This window comes from Choloepus didactylus, chromosome 13 (assembly GCF_015220235.1).
Source record: "Choloepus didactylus isolate mChoDid1 chromosome 13, mChoDid1.pri, whole genome shotgun sequence".
Taxonomy (NCBI): Eukaryota; Metazoa; Chordata; class Mammalia; order Pilosa; family Megalonychidae; genus Choloepus; species Choloepus didactylus.
This window is the reverse complement of record NC_051319.1, coordinates 94,110,453-94,131,657: the sequence shown is the minus strand read 5'-3', so window position 1 is coordinate 94,131,657 and position 21,205 is coordinate 94,110,453. Positions and strand designations below refer to the sequence as shown.

Below are 21,205 nucleotides of genomic sequence, written 5' to 3'. Positions count from 1 at the left end.
GGGAAGTCTCTTCCTCTCTCAGTTTTTGAATTAAAGATATTTAAACTAAAGATTTATGAATACAAATATTTAAATCAGGATTACAGCAACATGGAAGAATTTTAGTCAACATATTTTCCATAATGAATCTCATTACTAATTACTTCATCTGTTTTCAAAACAGCAGTTAAAACTGTTTACATTTTCTCCCATTTCCATTTTTATGAAATTATTTCATTTGGGATACATTATTTTCCATTTAAATTTTTACAACTGAGGTTTGATTCATTAATTAAGGTTTGATTCCTATTACAGGCAAAAGACCAACTATGGAGCTTTCTTTTGTTATTATTCCTATGAAGCCAAATTTAGCAAACCATAATGTGGTCAAGACTTGAACTTTTGATCAATTTTTAGGAAGGAAACAATTTTACTGTATGAAATTTTAACTGTTCTCAGTTTTGTGATAGTTATGTCTATCATGTCTGTTTGGGTCAATACTGCAGCTTTTAACCATGACCAAGGTATGATTCTTCAAGTTTTTAGCGGGGGGTTGGTGGTGGTGGTAGGCGCTATAACAACTTTTTCTATGCGCAGTTTTTTTCACTTTTTTTTTTTAATTTTCTGTTGATTACACCTACCGATAACATTCACTAGGAATTGGATATTAGATATTTTTCTTAAGGACAAATGTTTTAGTGGGGAAACAACGCAAAGGCATAATGTGGCAGAATCAATAATTCCTGCTTCCCCTCCTGTATAAAGAGTCTCCAACTCCAACACTCCTTAGAGCACAGGATTTTACTTATTACGACTAGTCAGCTAGACTCTGCTAAAACTGGGATCCCTGAACGAGTCCCGTAAACACATTCGACCCAGGGATGCTTTTCTCTTCCTCCCCAACAGATACTGGGCTGAATAGGCCCATTCGGGGGAGCGGCCCAAAGAAAGATCAAAGGTTAAAAACCGCCTCAAACAAAGAGTAAAGGTCAATATTCGACTTCCAAGGAGGCCTGAAGCTTTCATTTTCCGGAAAAACGAAGGTGACTTTTCCCTAACATGCTTTCCAAGCCTGGGGCCGCAAGACCTTTCCCAGACTAGGCGAGTCCAGAGTGACTAACTTGGAGCTGGAGAGGAACTACCTACAACCGGATGTGGAGGTGAGCCCCGGGCGGGGGCGAGGGAAGGCGGCCGCACGCCTGCGCATTCGGCAGGGGTGTAGTGCTCATGCGCAGCCGAGCGGTGACGTAGTGACGCTCGGAGCGTGGGTCGGGACTCTCACGGATCCGGTTCCGCCCTCCCTTTCGCTTGCCGACCCTTAGGGGCTTTAGCCGGAGATCTTTTTCCCAGAGTGCTCTGCGTTGTGAAGGAGCGGCTCTCCGGGACTGGGGGCATTTTGTGTTGGCTGGAGCCGAAGGAATAAGATGGCGGCGTCGGCGGAGTGACAGGGGTTCCTCCGAGCGGGAGCCGGCGGCAGTGGTGGCATCGGTAGCGCCGCCCTAACTCGCCGCGCCCCTTTTTCAGTCCGCGACGTCGCCGCGAAAGCGAGGCAGCAGCGGCCGCCCAGAAACAAGTGGCCCAGCCTGGTAACCGTGAAAACCCGCTTAGAAACTGCGGCCTGGCAAAAAGGAGCCTGATTGAGAGGCGGCGATCAGGTTTTCCTCGGACGATTTTGGACCCTGTAACGTCGAGAAAGAGCCTCCGTTTTCCGTTTCCTGCCGCCCTGCTCCGCAGCCTTGCTTCGTGGACGGGCCCCGGAGGCCCTTGTCCTCCCAGAGGTGTTGGGGCTTGGCCCCAGCCCTCCATTTTCGTCTCTCAGGATGGCGAGCAGCAGCGGCTCCAAGGCCGAATTCATTGTCGGAGGGAAATATAAACTGGTACGGAAGATCGGGTCCGGCTCCTTCGGGGACATTTATCTGGCGATCAACATCACCAACGGCGAGGTAACCATTTGGGGTGGGGTTCATGCTAACATTGCGCCTTTTCTCACCTTCCCAACCCCCAAACTGCTCGGGCCTCCATTCCCCCGCACTCAGGCACTGGGAAGCCCAGGGGGAGCCAGTTTTCCTAGCTTAGGAACCTCCTCCGCTCTCTTTCCCTAAAAGGGAAAGAACCCTACGGCAAGGTTGGGTGAACTTGGAAGTTTCCTAGCTTTAAAAATTTTCCCTCCTTGAACTTTTTTTTTAACCCTTGTTTAAGGTGAGAACGGCAAAATCCAATTTCTGTGATCTTCGTCCCTTTATATGTGCATAAATGTACATGTAGATATGTTCATGTATAATTCTATTCGGATTCATAGGCGTTTCTGAACGCTCAGCTCCTTCCAAGCCTCTCATTAAGTTCAGAGGTTGCCTCTTCTCTGGATGAATCATTTTCCAACACTTTAGAGGATGTTCGGATTTCGTCACTACCCATGAAGAGGCCTTTGAGGCTGGTTGCCTCGTTTTGTAATTACCAAGAGAGCTTTCTCTTCCCGGCCTTTCACTTCCACCTTGTAGTCGCGAGTTGGAGCTTTGCTAATGTCTCCCCTCCTTTCCCTAGTGACACTGAATCCTTAGGGATGTTGATGCCATCATCTCCTCTTTCCCTTGCAGGAAGTGGCAGTGAAACTAGAATCTCAGAAGGCCAGGCATCCCCAGTTGCTGTACGAGAGCAAACTCTATAAGATTCTTCAAGGTGGGGTTGGCATCCCCCACATACGGTAAGAACCCATAAGTGTACAGGCGAACCACTGGGGAAAGCACGGACTGGGGAGATGGGGAGATGCAGGTAATAGGACCAGCCGAATCCGGGTTTGGTATTTGAGTTACCTGGGTTTCTTGTACCCGGAGATTTCCTGCGAACCATGAGTCGCCACAATCACTGAGTAAATTTTAGTTTGTTACACTCTGCTCTATTTAGCTTCCGTCATTCTTTCCTTCTTTCCGAATGTTTTATTTGCAGTTAGTATGCGGGCCATCTTTGATCCCTACGCGGAAGGGTTGGCTGCTGTTTCTTTACGTAGGCACATCTGATGTTCTTAAGTTTGTCCATTGAAGCAGATTTGAAGGTGCCAGAGTGACCCGGCTTAGCCAGTTCGGGTTGCTATTGGAGCTAGCTTGGGAAATGGCTGCTCTTTTGTTGTGTTTTTGTTCCAACATGTCTTCCTCCTCCGCTTAGAAAATGGCGGAACGACGTGACTCAACCCCATTCTCCTACCCTTTGCTATGCTTGGGTTCACATGTTGTGTTACCTTGATTCCCCCTTTAGAAGTCCTGAGGGGATTAAACCTTTGAAAAGCTGAGAATAAAGCTGCAGGAGGGAATGGGGTTAGAGGAAAGTCAGTGGCATAGTGGCAGCCTGTTCGAAATCTCTGCAGCAGATGCGACACGAAATTGACAAATTACACTATGCAAAATCCTTCCTTTTTCTCCTAAGGGTGTTAATTACTCTTTCCTTTCATGTACAGTAGTGTTTGGTACATTTCAGTCCGTGTACCAAATTTTTATAGTTATTAGTAAAGGCAGTTTGAGCACCATTAACTAATGTTGAAATTTGCTCGTATCAGCTGTACTGAAAGAAAGCTTAATTACTTAACCGCAGTTTGACAAGTAATTTTAACCTGTTGAGTTATGTGTCAGTAAAACTTCACATCAGGGAAATTGTGGCCGTTTGGGGGTTGGGATGTTGGTGAAGGCAGATAGTAATAGTCAATCAGGAGAAAAGATCAGATAAAAAGACATTGTATTCTTTTAAATGGTTAATTCTACAGGGTTTTAGAATAGTTTGTTTAAAGAGCATCTTCCTAGAACAAAGACTAAGATATAGTTTAAAATCCAGCCATTTTTCGACACTTAAAAATAACATTTACAAAAAGGTCTGGATATAGTTGAGAATTAAGTGAAATGGTGTTTACTTGTAGCCTCTTGTTTGCAAGAAATTATCAACCGCAGGTCTTCTATTAAGGACTGGAATATATACACTAATTCTGATGTGGAAACAACCAAAATAACATTCTCCTTAAAAAATTTCCATTACTGAAAAGACATTTTTTAATGAAGAATGTGAATGATAAAATGTAGTGTTGGTTATAAGTGAGCAAGTAAATTATTTTGAAGAAAATTATGGGCTTATTTTATAAGGTAAAGAGCATTGTGAAAACTGAGATGATCCAGATTTGAGATTTTGAGTGCTTTAGGTGCCCGAAAAAAACCTATTGTCTGGAAAAGTAAATTTGTTAGTGTGGAAGAATGAAAAGCTGCATTAAAACATCTGGCTTTTTCCTTCCCCAGATGGAAAATGTCAGTCAAATTAACCTAGAAATTTAAAATTTTTTACAGTTGAGGGCTCTTGTACAATTAAGAAATTAGTTAATTGGAACAAATGTGTACTCGTAATTTTTAAGTAATGCATTTCATGTACATTTTTCCTGCCTTCAGCATGCATTTGAAGTCGGACCAGGTTCAAACAGGGCTCTTTTTTTTTTTTTCATTTTTATTTTCATTTCATTCAATATACTTTATGAAAGTATTTTTACAATATCACACTTAGGGTTCTTTTAGCATCCCCAGCTGTAGTTCTTTTTGACTATGCCAATACAATAATTATCTTGGAGTTAGATGATTCACATCTGAATAGAGCACTTTGGTTTAGAACAATTTTATCCTTTTAACATAGTATAATTTTCATGTTGGGTAGGTTTTTTGTTCGTTTTTTCGGTTTTAATCAGTTTTTTTTTTTTTTTTTTTAAGATACAATTTACATTAAATAGAATTCAGCCTTTCTAGATTAAGTTCTTGGGAGAAGAGATGGGATTTCAGGATCTGGCTCTTAGGGAGGAAGCTTGAACTAGTTGGTGAGGGCATCCAAGGGTTTCTTGGGGTAGTCTGTAAGGCAGAAATGTAAGTGTTTGGATGAGGGTGGAAAAAGAGTAAGTTTGTTTGGGGAGTGATAGGGTCAGGTATATAGAAACAAATGTGGTTCATTGGTGTAATGAGAAAGTATAATAAAAGAGATTTACATGAACATTCTTTATTTGGGTGGCAACATCTTCCCATTCCTTCAGTTTGTTTCCCTTTATTTCCACATTTGTGTGTGTGTGTGTGTGCATACTTAGTACATGTTTACTTGATAAATATAAAATTTGATTGGTTTAGTTTTAGGTAGGTTAAGGCATTCCATGTGTTATACAGTGTATTATTTGTGTGTGTTTTGTTTTTGTTACATTTATCCAGCATTTTAGAAGTTGACGTGAATTTAAAAAATTTAAATTTTGCAGCATTTACCCTTCAGATATGCCCACCCCTCACCCCACCCCCAGAGTTTTCTCTTTATAGGATTTGCTGTAAGACACTTAGGGGTATCCTAAAAAAAGGATTGAAAATGACCTGGCCTACATAGCAGACCTGCCTGATAAGGCCCTTGCTGTGTAATTTGAGGGGCCTACTGTTAAATAGAAACCTGCATTCAGTTTAAAGAGCTAGAATGAGAGAATGGCATCCAGACTCTTACTTTAAGAAACTGAAATTCTTGGATCTTGTGAATTGACATCTGTGAGCTCACTGAAAGTAGTGTATTTCTGCTACAGCCTTCCCTTTCTTTGTGCCACTTCTGAATTGAATTAATGTGTTCTATAAAGAATCGCAATTATGATAGAGCAAAAAAGAGCACTTAACTAAGTCAGGGATTGGAGGTTTGAGCTCTTTGTCATGTGGTTTTAACTGAGTGATCTGGGTCAGTCAGTCCCTTAACCTCTTTGAGCCTATCAGTTTCCTCATGTATGAAATAAAAAGAGGATTTTACTAAGTTAGTAATTTTCTAATTTTGTTGGGGCAGGAAAGGAGAGTACTAAACTGAAAGGTTTAGGGTTCCCTACCCTCTGCTGGAAAACTATTAATTTCCGTTTGCTTTTGCATGCTAGCTTTTGGGTAGGGTTTTGTTTGAACAAGGATTCCCTACTTAAGTAAGTTACTGGCCTAGTTGATCTCAGAAATTTCAGCTCTGATATTTTAAGACCTGTTTTCAGGGGTTAGTAGTTAAATGTTATTTTAGAAATGAGGTACCACATGAGACGTAAAAATGCCTCTGCACCAGGTAAACCATAGAGTAACCATTTAGAAGGAAGTGAATTAATGGAATTGTGTAAGGAAATCATGTATAAATAAGGTGAGGGGGTGGGAGAATTGTTGCTGTCTTGTTTTTTTGCTGTCTGAATGTCAAGTATTCGAGAATAGTATCTTACTAAGATATTTGTGAAGCACTAGTTAATCCTTACTCTTCACTGTTAAAAGCTATTTAGATTTTAATCTTGGCTTTTTGGCACTGAGCATATAGCCCGTAAATAGTAAATAAGAGTCTAAATGCTGTTATCGGAGAACAAAAGATGACACCTGCATTGGGTACCTTCTTTACTAGAGAGATGCATTACAGATCACCAGTTACATGAGAAATGTGATTTTGATTCATAGGGTAACTGAATCCATGGTATACTAAAGGTGCTGGATGAAACCTGAGAGATGTAGCCTATTTCCTCATCATACAAATTAGACCATTGAGTCTCAGAGGGATTAGTAGACTCTCCTGACTCCCAGTTCTACTCTGAGCCATTATCACCTTTGTGTCAAGGTCACATCATGCTTGCTCACATACCCCACCCTTTTGAATTCAGTGTTAAAGAGCCATAATACTCAGCCTCCTTCACTTTGTGGCATTTGGCCTCACGCAGAGAATAGGAAAAGAGAGTAAACAGGACTGTAAATCAGCTCTACTTTTTAACCTTTTGGGGATGTTAGACTCTTACCTCCTTTGAGAAGAACACGCTTGTGCACATACTTACTATGTCTTTTCTCACATATGTACACACACACCATTGTCTCAGTTTTTATCCTACCCTTCTTTTTCTTCCTCTTGGACAGATTGTCTGGAATCTAGTCCTGGCATAGCACCCTAAAAATGTTTCTTGTATCATGTCACTTTATAAAGGTGGGGCATGGTTTTCTCATTTGTAAAATAGTGTGAAAGGAATTTCCAAACTGAAAAGCTCTTACATAAATGCAAGTGACCTATTTATAACCCATACCCCTTTTGAGAGAAAGAATATTGGATGGATAGGGTTTTGGGGTGTGTTTAAAAAAAAGTGTATATACTGCAAATGCTTGGTCAGCTTCGTTCTGTGAACATAGGCTTAAAAAATGTTGATATTTGATTGGATCATAGTTATATATTATTCTGGATTTGATGTTTGACTATATGCAACACTACAAGTTAGTAATTGTTTATCACCTTAAAGAACACTATAAGACTTGATAAAATAATCAGATGATGGTCGTGAATACTCGTGATAGTTGAGACCTTTAACTTATTCTTGTCTTTGAAAAACTAGAATACTGCCTTTCCTTTGTGAGTGATCAGTGGCGTGTGTTGTGGCCTTTTTATTGGGGACTTTGGAAGTGCTGTACAAAAAAAGGCTGACTGGAGAGACTTCTCTTTCATCCTCAGTATAAAGGGAAGTGGAAAGACCATTATATTGAGAGTCGAAGTTAGTGTTCTGTTTGTAATGCCATGTAGATGTAAACCTCGAGTGAATTCTATAATTTGTCAAGTCACTTTTCATTTGTAAAAGACCAACTACATCTTAAGAGATTTTTTCAATGCATTATATAAATTGATAGGATCAATGGGATAAAAGACACCTCTTCCATTCTTTGATGCAAAAATAGTTTGTTGTAACTTTAACGTATAATTGCTTTTTATTTTTTCTTAACATCTGTGTATACTGTAGAAATAAGGGGATCGTTTGAATTCAGTGTGCTAAGACCTAATTTCTTTCCCTTTACATACAAGGAAAAAAAAAGTACTATTATCCAGGCATTGCATATGATCATTACAACAATTTGCCTAAAGTAACATAACTAAGGTATGATTTCTACTCTATCAGTTGTTCCCACATTTTGCCGCACATTGGAATCACCTGGGGATTTTTAAAAACTGTTGACACCTGGCTCCTATCCCTAGGCGTTTTGATTTAATTGGTTTGGGGTATGACCTCGGCATCAGGATGGTCACTTAGGCAACCAGATGATTCTGATGTGCAGCAGTTGGAGAACCATGTTTCGGGGATTAGTGATTACTGCTTTCCTGCCCACCCCTTCCCACCCCATCTTTTCCTAGAACTACAGTATTGTAAGACGAGGTTTTTAATTTACACATTTCCTTGTATGAACTAAAAGGTTAATGATTCAGGAAATCTTCTGCCAGGAAACATGGTACTGGAAAGTGCAACCTAAGTCCATGCAGTCAAATGCTTTGTTTTCTGAAAAACAAAATATTTTCTTCTTCATATGTCTCAGATGCATTCCTACAAGAAAGCGTTTTAGGAACTCCTTGAGGGCAAGGACACTATCTAGCCAAATGGGTATCTTTTATGTGCTCCTTACCATAATGTTAGTCATAAAGAAGGCACGAAAGATTCATAGTAAGGAAATTCAGCTTGCATTGAATCTATGTGCTTTTACTTTTTTTTTTTTAACACCTCGCATTGTTGTGTACATTTGTTAAAATTGATGAAAACACATTTAAATAATTGTAGTTAGCTAGTCCATTGTTTTACTTAGGCTTTGCTGTTCATGTTATGCAGTTTCATGGATTTTTTAAAAGAAATCTTTATTCTAGTAACATATATACAACTTAAAATTTTCCCTTTTAAACACATTCAACTATATAGTTCAGTCCTGTTAATTTCATTCATAGTGTTGTGCTACCATCACCATCGTCCATTACTAAAAGTTTTCCATCATCTCAAACAGAAATTCTGTACGTTTTGAGCCTTAATTCCCCATTCTGTCCCCCACTAACCTGTATTCTAGATTCTGACTCTGAGTTTGCTTATTCTAATTATTTCATATCATAGATCATACAATATTTGTCCTTTTGTGTCTGGGTTTTTTCACCCAACATGATGCCTTCAAGGTTCATCCATATTGTCACATGTATCAGAACTTCATTTCTTTTTATGGCCAAATAACATTCCGTTGTGTTTGTAAACCACATTTTCCTTATTCATTCATTGGTTGATGAACAGTTCCATCTTTTGGCAGTTGTGAATATTGCCGCTCTGAACATTGGTTGCAAATTATCTGAGTCCCTACTTTCAGTTCTTTTGGTTACTACCTAAAAGTGGATTGCTGGATCATATGGTAATTCTATATTTCCCCTTTTTGAGAAACTGCCAAATTGTCTTCCGCAGCAGCTGCACCATTTTATATTCCCACCAGCAGGGAACAAGTGTTCCTGTTTCTAACGCTGGAGTTTTCATTTTTTTTTTTTTTTAATATTAGTAGCCATTCTCATCGTGGTTTTGCGCTGCACTTCCCTAATGGTTAATGATGTTGAGCATCTTTTTGTTTGCTTGTTGGCCATTTGTATATCTTCTTTGAAGAAATGTCTATTTAAGTCCTTTGCCTATTTTTTAATTGGGTTGTTATCTTTTTGTTGCTGAGTTGAAGGATTTCTTTATCTATTCTGGATATTAAACCCTTATTAGAGATGTGGTTTCCAAATGTTTTCTTCTACTTTGTAGGTTGTCATTTATTTTCATGATGAAGTCCTTTGTTGCACAAAAATTTTAAATTTCAATGAGGTCCCATTTTTTCTTTTGTTGCCACGTGCTTTGGGTGTAAAGTCTAAGAAACCCTCCCCTAACATAAGGGCCTCAAGATGCTTCCCTACATTTTCTTCCAGGAGTTGTATAGTTCTGGCTTTTATATTTAGGTCCTTTGAACCATTTTGAGTTCATTTTTTTATATGGTTTGAGGTAGGGGTACATTTACATTTTTAATGGAACCCTGCAGAAAGCTTTGGTACTGTACATATTTGTAGAATTTTAGAAATACTTGATGCTTGCAAAATTCAATTCCTAATGGGAAAATTTATCAACTCTTTGACAATTTCTTAAGCATTCAGCTGAACCTCCTAGATGGCAGCCATTTTTGAAAGAGAAATGTGGCTGTATCATTTCATTTACTTTTTTTTTTTCAATTGAGATTGTTCACAAACTATAAAATTATCCAAAGATCCAAATTGTGCAGTCAGTTGCCCATGGTCCATCATACAGCTGTGCATCCATCACCACAATTTTTTTTTTTAATTTGTTGAACATTTTCATTACTCCAGAAAAGAAATAAAGAGAAAAAAGGAAACTCACATCCTCCCATACCCCTAGCCACCCCCCTCCATTACTGATTCATAGTATTGGTATAGTACATTTGTTACTGTTGATGTATATACTGTAGTATATAGTTTACAATAGGTGTATATTTTTTCCTATATGCCCCTCTTTTATTGACTTCTTTTTATAGTGTCATGCATTTACTCTAGTTCGTGAGAGAGATTTCTAATATTTGGACAGTTAATCTCAGACATTGTCTACCATAAGATTCACAGTTTTATACATTCCCATCTTATAACCTCCAACTTTCCTTCTGGTGACATACATGACTCTGAGCTTACCTTTTCCACCACATTCACAGATCATTCAGCACTGTTAGTCATTCTCACAATGTGCTCCCATCACCTCTGCCCACTTCTAAATGTTTAAGTTCACCCTGCTTCACCCTAGTTGCTCATAATAAGCAACCGTTCCCCATTCTTTAGCCTCTTTCTATATCCTGGTTACATATTTCATGTCTATGAGTTTACCTATTGTAACTAGTTCATATCAATGAGACCCTGCGATATTTGTCCTTATGTGTCTGTCTTATTTCACTCAATATAGTGCCCTCAAGGTTTCTTCATCAATCCATTTTATTTTTTAAGACGGTTTTGTTCACACACCATACATTCTGTCCAAAATAAACAATCGATGGTTCCCTGTATAGTCATGTATTTATGTATTCCGCACCATCGCCACTATCTATGTAAGGACATCTCCATTTCTTCCACAAAGAAGAAGGAAGAATCAAAGAAGGTAGAGAAACAAAAGAAAAAAAAAGAGAGAAAAACAAAACAAACAAAACCTGACAGCTAGAAGTGACAAAAGGAAAGTTAGCATTAAACCAAAGTAAAGAGTCAGACATCACCAATGCTGAGTCACACCACCCTCCCCAATGTCCCCCCCCCCCATATGCATTTAGCTTTGGTATATTGCCTTTGTTACAATAAAGGAAGCATAATACAATATTTCTATTAATTATAGTCTCTAGATTGCATTGATTGTATTTTTCCCCAGTCCCACCCTATTTTTAACACCTTGCAATGTTGACATTGATTTAATCTCCCTCATATAAAAACATTTGTATCTTTTATCACAATCATTGAGCACCCTAGGTTTCACTGAGTTATATAGTCCCAGTCTTTATCTTTCCTCTTTCCTTCTGGTGTCCCACATGCTTCTAACCTTCCTCACAGTCATCTTTGTTCAGTTTACCTGCATTTATTTTGCTACTATCTCCCAAAATTGTGTTCCAAACCTCTCACTCCTGTCTATTCTTTTCTGTCTGCAGTGCTGCCTTTGGTGTTTCCTGTAGAGCAGGTATCTTGTTCACAAACTCTCTCATTATCTGTTTGTCAGAGACTATTTTAAGCTCTCCCTCATATTTGAAGGACAGTTTTGCTGGATACAGAATTCTTGGTTGATGGTTTTTCTCTTTCCGTATCTTAAATCTATCACATTACTTCCTTCTTGCCTTCATGGTTTCTTTTGAGAAATCTGCACATAGTCTTACCAGGCTTCCTTTGTATGTGATGGATCGCTTTTCTCTTGCTGCTTTCAAGATTCTCTCTGTCTTTGACGTTTGATAATCTGATTATTAAATGTCTTGGTGTGGGTCTATTCAGATCTGTTCTGTTTGGGGTACGCTGCACTTCTTGAATCTGTAATTTTACGTCTTTCATAAGAGATGGGAAATTTTCATTGATTATTTCCTCTATTACTGCTTCTGCCCCTTTTCCCTTCTCTTCTTCTTTGACACCCATGACACATACATTCCTGCGTTTCATGTTGTCATTCAATTCCTGGAGACATTGCTTATATTTTTCCATTCTTTTCCCTATTTGTTCTTTTGTGCGTAGGCTTTCAGGTGTCTTGTTCTTCAGTTCCTGAGTGTTTTCTTCTGCCTCTTGAGATCTGCTGTTCTGTCTCCGTTGTGTCTCTTGTGTTGTACCTTTCATTTTCATAGATTTTGCCAGTTGTTTTTTCAAACTTTTGATTTCTACCTTACGTTCACCCTGTGTTTTCATTATATGCTTCATCTCTTTTGCCATATCATCCCTAAACTGTTTGAATTGATCTAACATTAGTTGTTTCAATTCCTGTATGTCAGTCAAGTGTAAGTTTGTTCCTTTGACAAGGCCATAACTTCTTTTTTTCTTAATGTAGGTTGCAGTTTTCTGTTGTCTAGGCATCTGGTTTTCTTGGTTACCCCAATCAGGTTTTCCTGATTTGACCTGACTTCACCAGAACAGGCTCAAGTCTCAGAAGGAGGCAATATTCAGCATCAGGTTTCCCTGAGGGTGTGTCCTAGAAGATTGTTGCACCCTGTGAAGACTCGAGCCACTGTGCTCCTCTGCTCAGCAGGTGGTGCCTGTCAGCCTGTAATTCCAGACTTGTGTAAGGAGGTGTGGTCATGGCTGTTTTCTCCCAGGCTCTGGGATCTGGTTCTGAATGGAAGGCGGGTAGTAGAGCTTGGCATCGCCTCTTTCCTCTTAGGGAAGATAGACCCCCTGGGGAGATCTCATTTACATTTGAATAGTCCCCCTGGCTCTGTTATCTCCACCTTTGTCTAGGTCAGAGCGCTGGGAACTGAAAAGGGCTGAGGCTTTCTCCACTGGGCTGAAAAAGGGACAGAAAGCCCCTCTTCAGGGCCAGTCTGGGGCCACCCTCAGCTTCACCCGTCGACCATAGATAGCACCTGGTCTTCTGGGCTCCCCCTCCCTCCCAGAGAGATCCTCCAGTTCTCCAAGGTCAGTTGTCACCAAAAGCCTCTGTCTGCTTGGGGATTCTTAGCTTGTATTGAGCAGTCCACATTTGGTAATTAAAACCTCGTTGTAGCTGGGCTGAGGTATATTCGCTTGTTCAGAGAGTGCTGCTCTCTAGCGGTGAGGCTTTGCGGTTCGGGCTGCTGTGGTTGGGGTGGAGGGGAGCCTCTCGGCTCAGGTCTGCAGTTTTTACTTAAGATTTTGTGCTGTGATCTCAGGCACTCCTCCCAACCCACGTTGATGTATGATGTGTGGACAGTCATGTTTGTCCCCCAGAAGTTATTCCAGATTATTTACTTGTTGTTCCTGGTTGTTTATTAGTTATTTCAGGGGGACTAACTAGCTTCTGCTCCTGTCTATGCCGCTATCATCTTCTGCTTCTCCTCATTTAGTTTTGAATGCTGATGTAAAAGTGCTACTATGTTATTAAAAGCTAAGGTCCATTAACATGATACAAAGGTTTACTATTGCAGACTTTGATCAGCTAAGTACCTGTTAGCATCTATTAGTGCTTTTGGCCTTTTGGGGTTTCTTTTGGTTCTAATTCAGTAACAGAAAGTTGTTTCCTTTTTTGTACTGAGGACTTTTTTGTTGTTATTAAGAAAGGAAAGAATAATGGTGGTAGTGTCTGAAGTCTGTACATAAATATCCATATACAAGCTTCATTTGTGCCATCATAAATGTACAGTGAAGAGATTTGCAAATGAACCTTCTGAAATTGAGGGAAGCTACTCTTAAGTATTTGCTACATTTCTCTCCACTGCCAAACCATTTTGGGAGTCCTTAGGTGGCTTAATGGAAAAGGAAAAGGGGAATGTGAGATCTGACTTACAGCTGCTTTGTTCGTTGGGAAGAAGCATAAAATTTCTGTAAATTTTAAGATATGGTGCACATTTCTGTGAACAGACAAATTTTGTGAGGCAAACATTCTTTCTGAGCATCTGCCGTGGGCCTGACATGTATTTATGAATTTGTCTTTTGTTGAAATTTAGGGGGCAAGATCTCAAAATCTCAAACTGTGAGGCCGTGGATGTTTTCTTAGCATCGGGGGACAGTGTACTCAGTATGAGCCCCAAACATATACCCTGAAGTTCAGGCACATCCCTAGAGATTGCCTGGATTGGGGCAAGTCACTAGGATCCATCCCGTTAAGGCTCTCTATTCATGTGACTCCTGCAAGGCATTTTTTAAATCTCAACCATGCATAATAATTACCTTTGAACTTGTTTAAAATGTGGATTTCACACCCTCGTCCCCAGATTTCTGATTCACCAATTCTGAAGTAAGGCTCAAGAATCTGTATTTTTAACAAGTATCCCAAGTAATTTATACTAAAACCCAAGGGACCACACTTTAAGAAATGTTATGCTGAGGTTTTGGCACCCCAGTTAGTATTCAGCTGTTAGGAGTTTGTGACTGTTTGAGAGTGCATTGGCCACTAAAGTAAACAAATACTGTTGTCTTGGGTGTTTGCATTTCATAATTTTTGGGCCACTGCTTTTTTAGTAAAAGTAATCCTTATATTTGTGTAATGCTTTATAATTTACAAAGTGCTTTTACAAAGAGTATCTCATAATTATCACAGCATTTCTTGAGAGACATTGGGACTGTTCGACCAGTGAGCCAACAAGAAAATGGCAAAGCCAGGACTAGAATTTGTATTTCCAGCTGCTAGTCCAATGTTCTTTGCATAATGTTGCATATACTATCAGCTTAGCCTTCTTCCCATTCTTAAACCCCACTGCAGGTTTACTGGACCAATTTTTAATCATTGGTCACTTAAAGGTTTATTTTTATGACTACATTTCTGTATTATTATTAGCTCAAGTCTGTGCAGAATCTGTGGATAGCAATTTACGTATTTATTCATTGCCTTTTTATTTCTGGTTGTATCTTTCCTTTCCTAGTAGCTTGGGTTGCCTCTTCTGTTTTCTCCTTTCCTATTTTATGTAACATTTCCAGCCCATATCCTGTGTCTTTTCCTCTTTTCCTTCTACTTCAAAAATAAGTTTTATCAGCTGTACTTTTATCAACTGTACTTAATGTGGTGCGTGTCTTTGTTCTCAGGAAATGAACCTGGAAGTGTTGAGTGTTAGAGGAGCCTACTCTCAAATGTTTAGATTACAGACAGATAGAATGATACACATGTCACAAAATGCTTAAAGTTGGTAAATCTGGGTATTTGGGTGCGGGGGTATATTGGAGTTTTATGTATTGGGTTTTTTGTTGTTTTTTTTTTTCCTGCATTGCTTCCAACATGTTCCTACCATAGCCCAAGAAAATTAACAAACCGTAATCAAACAAAGGCATGAGAAAAACCAGATAACCTTAAATAGCTACATTGAAGCTAATTATTTTTAAAAATGCAATAGCTTTTTTATTTTACTTTATCAAAAAATTTAAAAAAAATTCAAACAAAACAAAGGAATAAGAAAAACAATCTAAAATAACTGCATTGGTTCCAATATGTCCCTACCATATCCCAAGAAAATCTTCAAACTGTAGGCATTCCTGAGCATTCCCATAGCATTGAGATTACCCTCAATAGTTTATCTGTTCTTATTAGATTATTGTTCCCCCTTCACTAGTTGCTGTCTGTCCCTAGGTCCCCTACATTTTACAATATAAAATGTTTATTTTACGTTTTTCACAGAGTTCACATTAGTGGTAACATACAGTTTCTCTCTTTTTCTGTCTGGGTTATTTCACTCAGCATATTATGTCTTCAGGGTTCATTAAGTATTTTTATATTATTTTTGCAACTTTTCTGTAAATTTGAAAGTTACTTTTAAAAAGGTTTTTAAAAAAGTGAAATACATCAAGCTTCGGGATAATTCTTTGTTTTCTTTTTATATTCATTTTTCCACTAGTGTCCGGAATTTGAGCTACTTTTGAGTATACTTTTCAGATACTTTTTCACCTGGAGCACTTTGCTCCATTTTAAAAGCATTTGCTAAGCAAATTAATGTAGTGTGGTGAAAATGGTTCATCCCTCCAAAATTATTCTCTTAGTATCTTTATACATAAAACACTATCTGTGGAGCCACTCCACCATTGGCTCCACCATTCCACAATCCCACCAGCAACATATGAGGCTTCCGATTTCTCCACATCCTCACACTTATTATCCATTTAAAAAAACAAAACAAAACAAACTTATTAGCCGTACTAATAGGTATGAAGCAGTATCTTATTGTGGTTTTGATTTGCATGTTCCTGATGGCTAATAATGAGTGATTTTCACGTGCTTATTGAATATTGGTTTGTCTTTGCAGAAATGTCTAAAGTCCTTTGCCCATTTCTTAATAAGGTCATTTATCTTTGTATTAAGTTGTAAAATTCTTTATATATTCTGGATACTATGCCTTATTAAATATGTTATGTAGATAAAGAAGCACTTGTATTACAGATAGTTTTTTATGTGCAAAAAATCATGTGCTGGGGGATATCTGGAAGAAGTGTGGTTGATTTGTTATCACAGTTTAGCTGTTTGGTAATTAAGTTATCAGAGAAAACAGAACTAAATTTAAGCCAGGCGATTGGGGTTAGATCTGAGCCAGGTGAGCATAGAAGTGATAGTGGAGGAAGTAAATTATTTGAGGAGGACTGAAAAGGTAAGTGGTGGAGATTGAAAGTTAATCATGACAGGATAGTCAGGATAGTAGATTGTTCAAGTTAAAGGATGTCATTACATTTAAGAGGTAGAAAAGTGAGACTTTTAAACGCTTTGAGGTTTGCCTGGAACAGAGCCCACTAAACAGTAGATGATCAGTAAAGAGCTTTTGATTCATTGAAGTGGTCAGAGGGTAGTCTGGTGATGAATAAGTGTATAAAATTGAAAGGATAGCATAGGCCAGATTTTGGGGTGACTTACATGTATGAAACTTATGCTTTTATGGTAGGTGATGGGGGGGCATTGATTTTTAAGAAATGACACTAAGAAACCATAGAGAAGAGAGTGGAACTAGAATATTTAGGCAGCTAATAAAATAATCCAGGCATCTTTCAAAAACTAGCACAGATAACCACCTTTTCTAAGTAGCCTTATCTCTTCTGAATAAATTGCTCCCTGTGCACTTTGTTTACTTTGTTGTTGTCTGTATGTTGCTCTTGTCATTTAGAGCAATCCCTTAAAATAGAGATTGTGCATTGTGCTTATCTGTATTTTCAGTTACCTGGTAGGTGCTTAATAAGTGTTAGATCAGATGATAGCAGTTTTAGAGAAGATTTTTTTTTAACAGCTTTATTGAGATATTGAGATATAAGGTAAATATGTGAAATTCATCCATTTAAAGTGTACTGTTCAGTGATTTTTCATGTATGTACAGATTTGTGCAACCATTACCATAATCTAAGTTTAGAATATTTTCTTCATCCCATAAAGAAACCTTGTACCCATTAGCAATCACTTCATACCCTCTACACCCTAGATGACCATTAATCTACTGTCTTTGTGAATTTGCCCATTAGAAAAGATTTGATTATGCTTTTGTAATTAGTATCATGAAACTATAGGTATGTTTTTCACTTTCCAATGGAAAAGTATATTTTAATACTTCCCCTGGAGCTTCCAGTTCTCCACTTGTTGTCCCCCAGTATGGTACCACCACTACTAATGTTAGAGTAGTGGCAGCAAGGACTGACCAAAATCAGATCATTTATGATCTTTGAAATACAGTTTTGGGTAGTATGGTGAGAATGATAACCATATTGCTGGGGTTCAAGAAAAAATGAGCAGTAATTATGATAAATGCAGAATGAATGTTATCTTAGCAGACATGAAAGCACCATTCATCAGTTGTATGTCTGCATCAGAGCTCTTGGGTGACCAGGTAGATTGTTGATGAGCAAAAATTTTGAAAGCAATCTTTCTGAGCAGTAGGCCTCAACAGTGGCTGTAAAATACTAGTAAATCATGTTATGAACAGATGTGCTGTGATCCAGTCTTTGTTCCATTTCTTGAGTACAGGCAGAGTTGATTTAGCTTTATTCTTAAAGGGTCACAGGTTTTCGTAATGGTAAATGAGCATTGGCTTCAAGAACTTTTCCTTCGCATTCACAGCTTGGCTAACTGCTGCATGTTGCAAGGTGGTTAGCTTTTGGCCTATCTTGGCTTTCGACATTCCTTCCTCACTAGGGTTAATCATTTTTAGCTTTTGGTTGCAACTGTGAGAGACTTGCGACTTACTCTTCCTTTCACTTAAACACTTAGAGGCTATGGTAGGGTTATTAATTAGCCTAATTTCAATATTGTTGTGTCTCAGGGAGTAGGGGGGCTTGAGGAGAAGGGAAGAGAGGGGGAACAGCTGGTTGGTGGAGCCGTCAGAATGCATACAACATTTATCAGTTAAGTTTGCCATCTTATAATGGGTATGGTTCATGGCACCTCAAAACAATTACAATAATCACTTCAAAGGTCACAGATCAGCATAACAGAGAGTGCCCAACTGTTAGAACCTGGTTATTTAGGATGAAGGAGGGGAGGTGCCTTTCTTAACTACTGCAGTTGAATTGTTTGCAACCAAAACACACACACAGCAAAACCAAATAATTTAAAAAGCTTAAAAGTGACAGTTTTAGTAGGTAAAATTTCTTCTATGCTATTTATCATTTCATATTTAGGGTAATTTAGACTTAGGAAGATTTTGACATTCATAATCTAAAGACATTTTACCTACTAAAACTCACTTTTAAACTTTTATAATTATTTGACTTATTTAATCAAAGATGAGTAGATGCTATAACCTGATGACCTCAGACTTTCAGTGCAGGGAATGTTTGTGTGTGTGTGTGTGTGTGCGTGCGTGCGCGCGCTTGGTTTTATTTTCCTCGTCTGGCAAATCAAGTGCTCAGTAGCCTGTTATGGCTTCTCACTCATTTATTAATCCATTCAACTAATGCTTCTGAACATTTCTTGTGTATAAGGCATTGTGCTGATGCTGGGAATACAGGGTTTTAACCAGGACAGACACTATGTTTCCTCTTATCGAATTGATATTCTGAAGGAAGGATTTCATTAAACAAGTAATTATATTTCTTGGCTGTTATTTTTGTTCTTTTCCTAGGGATGGAACCAACACACATTTGAGTGCTTTAATCTGAACTGTATGCTGTAATAATTATAATGATTTATTGTTCTTAGATGTCCTTAGGTCTCCTAGTCTCATACCAGTACCTACGTTTCATTACAGTCATTTTATTCTTTATTCCAAAAATATTTCTGAATTCCTAAAGAGATTTCTCAGGGGGAAAAAGTCTGTCTCAGATTTTCACATCTCTAGCTATAATGTGATACTTCCTACCTAACTGGTCCTCATGTTATTGTCACTCCCTCCCCTGCTCCCATCATCTCCTCACTGCTTACCATTTGTAGAGGCTAATCCTTAAATACTGATACTTGTACATATATCATCTTACATTTGTGCTTTCTTTTTTTGAGTCTTAATTTTCTAACTAGTTTGGAATATGGGTTTAGAGGAAAAGAGATGAAAGCAGAGATCTTGCTTTAACATCTTCGGAACTTAAGGTTCTGTTTTGATGCTCTACGTATGTTGTGATGGTTTTATAAATTGTAAACCATTCTTCAGCCTACCTCCTTGATCGTTCAGGTAACACTTGTGTCTAAAGGTATTGATTTAAAAAAAAAAATGACAAACGAGACCCCTGCAAATTTTTTGTTAACTTTCATCCAGCATATTACTTGATTCTCTTAGATGATATTTTGAAAATATTGAAAAATTAAGCTCCAAACCAAATGTTTTTTTCCTCATAGATATCTGATCACCAACAATATGTGTATCACTTTACCACAGTGCATTTAGTCAAGTAACCCATCTTGTACTTACATAAAAATTGTCTGTAACAAGGCCTGAGTTTCTAGTTCAAAGATAACTAGAAAGTAGAGAATAGGAGTGAGGTTTTGGGTTGGTATGTTTAAGGTTAAGTGACTTAGATAATCAAGTTGGTGCTTGTTCATTACCCAGATTCAGTAAAGAACCAGGTATCAAGACACACCAAAGTACCTGAATATTATTGTGTTGTTTAAGGGTTAACCCTGATTGTGTGATACAGGCAATAAGCAGTAGTTGTGGAAATTCTTTGAAATAGTATATCAGTGTGGGATAGGCTGCCTAAGGAAGATATCCTTTTCATCTGGGCTTTAGGAGATTGGGATTGAAAATAGAAGCTCTCGGAATAGAAGTGGAAAACATGGAGCTTTAAAGTAGAGACTAAGAATAAGTAAGATTTAGAAAAGCAGAAGACCGTTCCTGGTTCCTTTATAGATAGGTGAGTAATTAGTATCTGCATGGGCTAGCACAGATGGGAGGGGGTGGTGTTAGCGTTAGAAAAGTAGGCTACAAATTCCTTGAGACTAAAGGGAAGTATAAAAGATAGAAACACCTGTTTCTTAATTAAACATTTATGTTATATGAAATTGAGCACAGGTAGAGTTATAGTACGAATCAGTTTAGAGCAGAAAGACCTCGTTATTTTGGAGCTACATAGATGGTCGTTCCTCAGAAAAAAATACCTTTGAAATATTTATATTTTAATGGAATATTTATTTTCTTGGTATTGAAGATAGTGGATATGCTTTATGTTCATTGAACATAGTATATATAGTAAGTATATAGAGAAAAGCATGTATAGAGATAAATGCCCAGTAGTTTGATTCAAGTGTTTTCTGACTTCATCTCGTTTTCCCCAGTTAATAATTATTATGGTAATGTTCTGTTAAAGGCTTACTTTGTAGATGGTTTCTTTTAAAAGTGCTTTATGGAATAATATATAATTACATGAATATTATGAAGTATGAATTTATATCTTTGGTATTTTAGGTTTATATTTGGGCTTAGAAGGATGGTGGTGAAATTTGGTTTTATGTTACAGTTTTATGTTAGTGAGCCATTGGTAGAAAGCTGCCTATGTAGAGATGAGCTGAGGTCTTGGAAGGTGGGTTTATACTTTCCCTTTTGCCTATTTACCTGTTGTACCTTACCCTCAGTGCCTTAACTTTTTTTTCTGGATTTTTGTTCTTGTATAGAATCAATCTCTTTTTCTTTAAAACTGAGATAAATTAGATTTATATTTAAAATCTGATACAATTCTTACTTATTCTTAGTGTCGGTCACTTAATAATGGCAAAGACTTATTTTTAAGTTTCTGACAGCTCCCTAGTGCAGATTAACCTCTGGAATTAAATAAAAGGAAGAGGAAAAAGGGAAAAAGAACAAAATAAAAGGGAAAGAACATTATTCACTTTGTTCATCATTTA

General features: G+C 38.0%; 1 protein-coding gene across 8 annotated transcripts in view; it reads left to right on the top strand.

The window, feature by feature from the left end:
• Positions 1-1,251: 1,251 nt before the first annotated feature.
• The window catches only part of CSNK1A1 (casein kinase 1 alpha 1), a 48,795-nt gene continuing 28,841 nt past the window's right edge, over positions 1,252-21,205 (top strand). For 6 of the 8 annotated variants that reach the window (XR_005211493.1, XR_005211491.1, XR_005211492.1 and 3 more), the window contains exons 1-2: positions 1,252-1,922; positions 2,574-2,680. Coding sequence is in view for 3 of the 8 variants with exons in the window: in XM_037802284.1 (XP_037658212.1) it covers positions 1,800-1,922; positions 2,574-2,680 (230 nt within the window). In the remaining 5 variants the exon portion in view is untranslated. The remainder of the gene's footprint in view (positions 1,923-2,573; positions 2,681-21,205) is intronic. The other 2 variants (XR_005211494.1, XR_005211495.1) reach the window with 2 other exon arrangements.